The sequence below is a fragment of the Sprattus sprattus genome (assembly GCF_963457725.1).
Source record: "Sprattus sprattus genome assembly, chromosome: 3".
Taxonomy (NCBI): domain Eukaryota; kingdom Metazoa; phylum Chordata; class Actinopteri; order Clupeiformes; family Clupeidae; genus Sprattus; species Sprattus sprattus.
Window position 1 is genome coordinate 58679605 of NC_137922.1, and position 10000 is coordinate 58689604.

A 10000-nucleotide genomic window follows, 5' to 3' on the forward strand; every position below is an offset into this window, starting at 1 on the left:
TGTCTTGTGTACTGTCTCCTTGTGGAGGAAACTCTATAGAAAATATTGATAAAAGGTTTTTGGAGAATGAATAAACCTTTTAAAAGGTGCTTTTTGGAACCCTTTAAAACTAAATAAAAGAACCCCCAAAGGTTATTTTAATTGAACCCTCTGAAATGGTTCTATATAGAACCTTTTGAGGGTTCCATATACGTACCAAGCTATAGAACCCTTTAAGGTTCTATATAGAACCTTTTGTTTTTAGAGTATACTGCACTGGCCTGAGACACAGGGGCACTGCACAGAAGATTTACATTTTACATTTAGTCATTTAGCAGACGCTTCTGTCCAAAGCAATGTACAAGGGAGAGAACAGTCAAGCTAAGAGCAATAAAAACCTGGTGTAACAATAAATACTGCTTTACATAAGAAATAGAAAAAGACGTAGAAAGAAAAAGAAGTGCGGGACTGTAACTGCTGTAAGTGCAAGTTAAGCATTAGTCAAGGTGCCAGTTAGGAAGGGAGGTGCTCTCTGAAGAGTTGCGTCTTCAAGAGCTTCTTGAAGGTAGAGAGGGACGCCCCTACTCTGGTAGTAGGCTACTAGACAGACAGAAGATTCAATTGTTTCATGGTCGGACTAAAGAAGCTCCCTGTCTGACAAGCACTCTGTGGCACAAAACAATGCTCTTGTGTGCAAACTTGCAGACTCTGCATCTGAAAGCAGATTCTTCGGGCACATCAGTTGATGACTTTGATGGATGCTTCCCTGGCCCTATCTGCAAAGCTGATCCATTACATGCTAAACCATGATTTGAGGTTATCATTGTACGAATTATGGTTATGACAGGCACAATCTTTCATCTGACATCAAACACTTATACACACTGATTATTGCTTAAGATGGTTTCATAATAAGAGTTTAAATGCTTGCAATAATGTCATTTCTGACAAATCTGTCAGTAAAATTATGGTTTGTCGGATTCAGCATTCTATAATTAGTCCTCATTAGCTGCCTGTCTGTATAGACTCTTACATAACACAGACATGTCAAACTGGAAACAAACAAGCAACTCAATCAAGATGTCTGACGGAGAACTGTGTTATTTCAGGTAAGGCCACCAACATCTAATTACATCTGTCAATCTGAAAAGGAAAGCGCTCTTGGCGGAGAATGATGTAATAGCTCCCTCTAGTGGCAATCCATGGAACTGGAAAAACAATATGTATTTCCTGCATATAGAAAAGAAGTCCATCAAGAACTAAAACATAAAAATATGCCTATATGCATATATCCCTATGATAATATATGTCAAGCAAAATGAGTATTTGTGATACGACATGAGGAGTTGGTGGCAAGTAGTTAAATGATGTGTTGTATTAACAGCATTCATACAGATTCTGGGATTACATCATAAATTTCTTTTCAAGACACATCTGTTTGTCTGTTTAAAGAGATTCTTCTGTGAAAGCTTCCTGCTTCTGATTCTCTATGCTTCTACTTTCCTTCCAGGTGACTCTTGGTCCTGAGTGAACAGTGTTTCAGTATAAATTAGACATGAAGATCTTTATTTAGGCAGACATGTTTGCTGAACCATGAATGACTCTGCTTTTACATGATAATGACAGTTACAGTTCTCATGTGTCGAGATCCAAGAGATCACCCTCTGGGCATAACATTTAATATGTCTGAACAGTTTGGTGGTTTACTTTACATAACGAAGTTTGTTATTTGTTCTAACTTCCTAACTGTTCTGTTGCTAAACTGTCCGTCAACACCACCTAATTTGAGCTGAATTCCTTAGGCCTACTTTAGGACTCCTTCACAAAAACTGAATGGTTTAGTTTTCATTCATTTATTTATAATATATGTGCTGTGCCTTCTTGGAAAGTTAATTCTATATTCAACACCACAAAATAAAATGTAGGCTCTGGTCTGTATTCCTGTATATAAAAAAAAAGCTGGTTTTATATGAACTACGTAATTAAAAGGCTTTTTTTATATTATAATGTCATTGCGCAATATCTATTGTTTGAATTAGAAGGCGTTCATATACAGTATTATACCACAGGCCCACCTGTGAACGTTGTGTTATCCAAAGTCTCCTGCAGATGGCGATGATACGCTTGGTGACGCCCGTCCTGTCTGCGAAGAGAACACAGCGAAGAAGCTCCATGTTGATGTCAACATGAGTGCAGACAACTCGTGTTCGGATATTTTACTTCCTTTAAGAAACCTTTGTAACTCTGTGAAGTTCATACGAGATCGAGTAAAAGGTAAGGCTAATGTGCCAATTGATTTCGTTTTTCCCCCCTCATATTGGCAATCATAAAATAGGCCTAATGATTCTAACACCCAGCTAGTTAGCTACATATATGGTTAGCTAGCTATTCTTGTCTTTCCCATCATCAATGGAGTGTATGAGCCTGGCAACCCATGTGTGTGGCGTATTTAACTCAGACTTTCACTGTCATTGCAGTCGTTAAAACTTATATTGACACGAGAGTATTGCTAGAACTGGGAATGTGCTCAGTCTGACTACAATCAATTACACGAAGCCTAGTCTCAGTTAACACAAGTCATTGAAACTTTACTTGCTTCTTGTCAAGGCTAACAGGAAGCCACTGAAAGATCTAACGTTATTACATTTCCTGCTATTTTTTGATGTGACTCATAAATTAAGTACTGTATGTTGTTGGTGCCATTGAACTCTTCAAACGGCAAATATCTAATTTCACATATGTTTTACAGATGGAGAATCTTCTAGTGACTGCAGTGGTGATTTTAACACGGCAACTTTCTGGAACACTTTGAGTTGAGTTATTCTTCGCAGTACTAGATAACACATTACCAGCTCTCTCAGCCTTCATTTTGTTTACCTGACCTGTTGTTTTGATTGATATCATTGCATTGAATCTGTGTGCTGTTGCCATAAAGATGCCTTAGAAGTGCTGTGTTAAGGCTAACGTATTCTTTCCCGTTCAGTTCAGGCAGTGAAGGCCACATCCCAGGAGGCTACAAAACTCAGCCTGGCATTCTCTAAACCACCTGTCCCTTCCTCTCAGGTCAGTAGACCTGCCACTACCTCTGCATTTTATGGGGTCAAAATGGCTCATAAGGCCATCTAGGCACTCTGAGATTCTTCTGAATGAAAAGTGCGTTAAACGCAAATATGAATTATTATTATTATTATTATTACTCTCTAAAATCATCCCAAAGGCCAACTTTTAACGTAGAGTCAACCGTGTGGGACTCCACGGGCAGGACATCTGTAATGGCACACACACACACACACACACACACACACACACACACACACACACACATTGCTCCTAGTTCTGCCATTCATGGTAGCTGTTAAACGGTGTGTGTCTGTATTTGTGTGTGTGCGTGGCGTGTGTGTGTGTGCGTGTGTGCGTGTGCGTGCGTGTGCGTGTGTGTGTGTGTGTGTGTGTGTGTGTATGTGTGTGTCTGTATTTGTGTGTGATGTGTATTTCTGTGGATCATCAGGATGCAGAGAGGCTGGCAGATTCCACCCAGCAGGCGGTGCTGGCGCTCTCGACAGTCTACTACTGGATACCTAAGACCCAAGGTGAGCGTTGCTATGGTAACACCACTCAGTAGCTATGGTAACACCACTCAGTAGCTCTATCCAGTTACTGCTGTACCTCTGTCAGCTTCGCTATGGTGACAGAATTCAGTAGCTATGGCAACACTACTCAGTAGCTATGGTAACACCACTCAGTAGCTCTATCCAGTTACTGCTGTACCTCTGTCAGCTTCGCTATGGTGACAGGATTCAGTAGCTATGGCAACACTACTCAGTAGCTATGGTAACACCACTCAGTAGCTCTATCCAGTTACTGCTGTACCTCTGTCAGCTTCGCTATGGTGACAGAATTCAGTAGCTATGGCAACACTACTCAGTAGCTATGGTAACACCACTCAGTAGCTCTATCCAGTTACTGCTGTACCTCTGTCAGCTTCGCTATGGTGACAGAATTCAGTAGCTATGGCAACACTACTCAGTAGCTATGGTAACACCACTCATTAGCTGATTTCACCGTGAGTACCATCTCAGAAAATATTTGGCTTTCCAAGTACCACAATTGTAACAATCGTTGACCTTCGGTAGCATGCCGCGCGATAGGAACTAAGTGTAATTACCTCACTGTAATTCCTGATCAGGAGAATAAGCATGGCTCAGATAAACAACAAACTTAAATTGTAGGGATCTAGTTGTTTTAATGATTTTTAAATATATTTAGTGATTAATATCCTAGTCATAAAAAATGGAAAACTGCCCGAGTACCACCAAGAGGGAGCCGCGTACCACTAGTGGTACAAGTACCACAGTTTGAGAACCACTGATCTATCCAGTTAACTGCTGTACTGCTGTGGGTTTAAGTGTGTTGACACTTCTGAACCGTTAGAGTAGTCTGCATCTGTGGGCTGGTTCAGACCCCTCACACACTACTTGTATCTCTGATATGCTGACTTCTCTCCCTCCTGTGTTGTAATATTTGTGCGTGTGTGTGTGTGTGTGTGTGTGTGTGTGTGTGTGTGTAGGTATAATCCTGAGAAGAGCGGTGAGAGATGCCACAGTAGATGTGCTTGAGGGAATGGTCCAGTTACTCGATGTCATTCTCAACTCCCCCCTTCAGAGGTAGGACACACACACACACACACACACACACACACACACACACAACCACACACACACACACACACACACACACACACAACTTCTTACAAACTTCTTATCTTAAACAGAGATAGCACACTCCCAACTTCATACCAAAGTTAGACATTCAGTCACTCAGTCCAGGTCATAAACACACACACACACACACACACACACACACACACACACACACACACACACACACACACACACACACACACCCCGGTTAATCTCCTGTGGCAAGGTGACCACACCCTCTGTCCCTCTGTAGATAGCTCCCACACACACACACACACCCATTGGCTACTCCCAAAAAGTTATGAACATCAAGTCATGTTTGTGTGTGTTTGTTTGTTTGTTGTTGTTGTTGTTGCTTACTATCAGTTTTATTCCAACTAGTTCCAGACTACGCAGACATAGATACATTTATAAATATGTGGACCGCTTGTGTGTAAGCATCAGATCTCTGTGTGTGTGTGTGTGTGTGTGTGTGTGTGTGTGTGTGTGTGTGTGTGTGTGTGTGTGTGTGTGTGTGTGTGTGTTTGTCCATGTGTGTGTGTGTCCATGTGTGTGTGTAATCATCAGATCTGTGTTGTTTATTTGTTTATAGTTTGTCTCCGGAGCAGCTGATGTCCACAGGAGGAGTCTGGGCGTCATGTGACCTGTTTGAGCAGCTGCCTAGAGGTGAGCGGGAGGAGCCTATATGGCGCTATTAGAAGGACTGGGGGTCAAAGGTCATTAGTGCTCCAAACATCTGGGATGGTTACGGCAAAACCTGATCTACAGTCAATGGGTGCATCTCAATGCTCTTAAATGTAAGAGAGTTGTCTTACAACCTTGGTGTCTCATCCAAACAGCTGTCTTGCGCGAGGTTATCATGATTATTTAAAAAACGTTGTTTACGAACGTTCTTTTATGACGTTCGTATGCTGAAAGAACGTAGGTTACTTACGTAGCTTACTTACGTAGGCTAACGTACTGATGTTAGAAGGCTAACGTACTGACGCCCCGCAAATCACATAAACCATTATTGCTGGTTACAATAATGGTGTTATCGGATAGTGCAGTGTCTATTTCTCGGTAACTTTTGAAAAATCTAAGCGCAAAAAAACGCTGAAAACATTTACATTTACATACAAAACACGACCGTCAGCGGAGACGGTCCGCCATCTTTGTTTACATTTTTCAGTTGCCAGAGGGTTGTGGCGCACAGGTTTGTGGGTAATAGACAGCATCAAGGCTACATCGATGGTTCTTTGAAAAATGACCGTTATGTGACGTATTTTAAGGTATCGAAGACCCAGAAGAAAATAATTAAGCGAATTGAGACGGTCCTTCCTTCTCTTCTTCTAAGACACCAAGATTGTAAGACAGCATTTTAAGACTATTGAGATGCACCCCATGAGTCTAATCCTGTGTGCTCAAAACATCTGGGATGGTTATAATAGAGATGGGATGGTTGTATCAAAATCGAATCTAGAGTCCATGTGTCTGATCCTGTGTGCTCAAAACATCGTCTGATGGCTGAAATCGAGATGGGATGGTTCTTATAGAGATGGGACGGTTCTAATAGAGATGGGATGGTTCTAATAGAGATGGGATGGTTATAATAGAGATGGGATGGTTCTAATAGAGATGGGATGGTTCTAATAATAGAGATGGGACGGTTATTATAGAGATGGGATGGTTCTAATAGAGATGGGATGGTTATAATAATAGAGATGGAATGGTTCTTATAGAGATGGGATGGTTATAATAGAGATGGGATGGTTCTAATAGAGATGGGATGGTTCTAATAGAGATGGGATGGTTCGTATAGAGATGGGACGGTTCTAATAGAGATGGGACGGTTCTAATAGAGATGGGACGGTTATAATAGAGATGGGATGGTTCTAATAGAGATGGGATGGTTCTAATAATAGAGATGGGATGGTTCTAATAGAGATGGGATGGTTCTAATAGAGATGGGATGGTTCTAATAGAGATGGGATGGTTCTAATAGAGATGGGATGGTTATAATAGAGATGGGATGGTTCTAATAGAGATGGGATGGTTCTAATAATAGAGATGGGACGGTTATTATAGAGATGGGATGGTTCTAATAGAGATGGGATGGTTATAATAATAGAGATGGAATGGTTCTAATAGAGATGGGATGGTTCTAATAGAGATGGGATGGTTATAATAGAGATGGGATGGTTCTAATAGAGATGGGATGGTTCTAATAGAGATGGGATGGTTCGTATAGAGATGGGACGGTTCTAATAGAGATGGGACGGTTCTAATAGAGATGGGATGGTTATAATAGAGATGGGATGGTTCTAATAGAGATGGGATGGTTCTAATAATAGAGATGGGATGGTTCTAATAGAGATGGGATGGTTCTAATAGAGATGGGATGGTTCTAATAGAGATGGGATGGTTCTAATAGAGATGGGATGGTTATAATAGAGATGGGATGGTTCTAATAGAGATGGGATGGTTCTAATAATAGAGATGGGACGGTTATTATAGAGATGGGATGGTTCTAATAGAGATGGGATGGTTATAATAATAGAGATGGAATGGTTCTAATAGAGATGGGATGGTTCTAATAGAGATGGGATGGTTATAATAATAGAGATGGAATGGTTCTAATAGAGATGGGATGGTTATAATAATAGAGATGGGATGGTTCTAATAGAGATGGAATGGTTATAATAGAGATGGGATGGTTATAATAATAGAGATGGGATGGTTCTAATAGAGATGGAATGGTTATAATAGAGATGGGATGGTTCTAATAGAGATGGGATGGTTATAATAGAGATGGGATGGTTCTAATAGAGATGGGATGGTTCTAATAGAGATGGGATGGTTCGTATAGAGATGGGACGGTTCTAATAGAGATGGGACGGTTCTAATAGAGATGGGATGGTTATAATAGAGATGGGATGGTTCTAATAGAGATGGGATGGTTCTAATAGAGATGGGATGGTTCTAATAGAGATGGGATGGTTCTAATAGAGATGGGATGGTTATAATAGAGATGGGATGGTTCTAATAGAGATGGGATGGTTCTAATAATAGAGATGGGACGGTTATTATAGAGATGGGATGGTTCTAATAGAGATGGGATGGTTATAATAATAGAGATGGAATGGTTCTAATAGAGATGGGATGGTTCTAATAGAGATGGGATGGTTATAATAATAGAGATGGAATGGTTCTAATAGAGATGGGATGGTTATAATAATAGAGATGGGATGGTTCTAATAGAGATGGAATGGTTATAATAGAGATGGGATGGTTCTAATAGAGATGGGATGGTTATAATAGAGATGGGATGGTTCTAATAGAGATGGGATGGTTCTAATAGAGATGGGATGGTTCTAATAATAGAGATGGGATGGTTCTAATAGAGATGGGATGGTTCTAATAGAGATGGGATGGTTCTAATAGAGATGGGATGGTTCTAATAGAGATGGGATGGTTATAATAGAGATGGGATGGTTCTAATAGAGATGGGATGGTTCTAATAATAGAGATGGGACGGTTATTATAGAGATGGGATGGTTCTAATAGAGATGGGATGGTTATAATAATAGAGATGGAATGGTTCTAATAGAGATGGGATGGTTATAATAGAGATGGGATGGTTATAATAATAGAGATGGAATGGTTCTAATAGAGATGGGATGGTTATAATAATAGAGATGGGATGGTTCTAATAGAGATGGAATGGTTATAATAGAGATGGGATGGTTATAATAGAGATGGGATGGTTCTAATAATAGAGATGGGATGGTTCTAATAGAGATGGGATGGTTCTAATAGAGATGGGATGGTTCTAATAGAGATGGGATGGTTCTAATAGAGATGGGATGGTTATAATAGAGATGGGATGGTTCTAATAGAGATGGGATGGTTCTAATAATAGAGATGGGACGGTTATTATAGAGATGGGATGGTTCTAATAGAGATGGGATGGTTATAATAATAGAGATGGAATGGTTCTAATAGAGATGGGATGGTTCTAATAGAGATGGGATGGTTATAATAATAGAGATGGAATGGTTCTAATAGAGATGGGATGGTTATAATAATAGAGATGGGATGGTTCTAATAGAGATGGAATGGTTATAATAGAGATGGGATGGTTCTAATAGAGATGGGATGGTTCTAATAGAGATGGGATGGTTCTTATAGAGATGGGATGGTTCTAATAGAGATGGAATGGTTCTAATAGAGATGGGATGGTTATAATAGAGATGGGATGGTTATAATAGAGATGGGATGGTTCTAATAGAGATGGGATGGTTCTAATAATAGAGATGGGATGGTTCTAATAATAGAGATGGGATGGTTCTAATAGAGATGGGATGGTTATAATAGAGATGGGATGGTTCTAATAGAGATGGGATGGTTCTAATAGAGATGGGATGGTTCTAATAGAGATGGGATGGTTCTAATAATAGAGATGGGATGGTTCTAATAGAGATGGGATGGTTCTAATAATAGAGATGGGATGGTTCTAATAATAGAGATGGGATGGTTCTAATAGAGATGGGATGGTTCTAATAGAGATGGGATGGTTCTAATAGAGATGGGATGGTTATAATAGAGATGGGATGGTTCTAATAGAGATGGGATGGTTATAATAGAGATGGGATGGTTCTAATAGAGATGGGATGGTTCTAATAGAGATGGGATGGTTCTAATAATAGAGATGGGACGGTTATTATAGAGATGGGATGGTTCTAATAGAGATGGGATGGTTCTAATAATAGAGATGGAATGGTTCTAATAGAGATGGGATGGTTCTAATAGAGATGGGATGGTTATAATAGAGATGGGATGGTTCTAATAGAGATGGGATGGTTCTAATAGAGATGGAATGGTTCTAATAGAGATGGGATGGTTATAATAGAGATGGGATGGTTCTAATAGAGATGGGATGGTTATAATAGAGATGGGATGGTTATAATAGAGATGGGATGGTTCTAATAGAGATGGGATGGTTCTAATAGAGATGGGATGGTTCTAATAATAGAGATGGGACGGTTATTATAGAGATGGGATGGTTCTAATAGAGATGGGATGGTTATAATAATAGAGATGGAATGGTTCTAATAGAGATGGGATGGTTCTAATAGAGATGGGATGGTTATAATAGAGATGGGATGGTTCTAATAGAGATGGGATGGTTCTAATAGAGATGGAATGGTTCTAATAGAGATGGGATGGTTATAATAGAGATGGGATGGTTCTAATAGAGATGGGATGGTTCTAATAGAGATGGGATGGTTCTAATAATAGAGATGGGACGGTTATTATAGAGATGGGATGGTTCTAATAGA

At 39.9% G+C, this 10000-nt stretch overlaps 1 protein-coding gene across 1 annotated transcript in view; it reads left to right on the plus strand.

The window, feature by feature from the left end:
- The first annotated feature begins 2135 nt into the window (after positions 1-2135).
- The window catches only part of ccndbp1 (cyclin D-type binding-protein 1), a 21697-nt gene continuing 13832 nt past the window's right edge, over positions 2136-10000 (plus strand). Inside the window, exons 1-6 of the mRNA XM_080835850.1 lie at positions 2136-2253; positions 2729-2791; positions 2963-3042; positions 3488-3569; positions 4547-4643; positions 5272-5345. Of these exons, the coding sequence (XP_080691976.1) occupies positions 2166-2253; positions 2729-2791; positions 2963-3042; positions 3488-3569; positions 4547-4643; positions 5272-5345 (484 nt within the window). The 5' untranslated portion in view covers positions 2136-2165. The remainder of the gene's footprint in view (positions 2254-2728; positions 2792-2962; positions 3043-3487; positions 3570-4546; positions 4644-5271; positions 5346-10000) is intronic.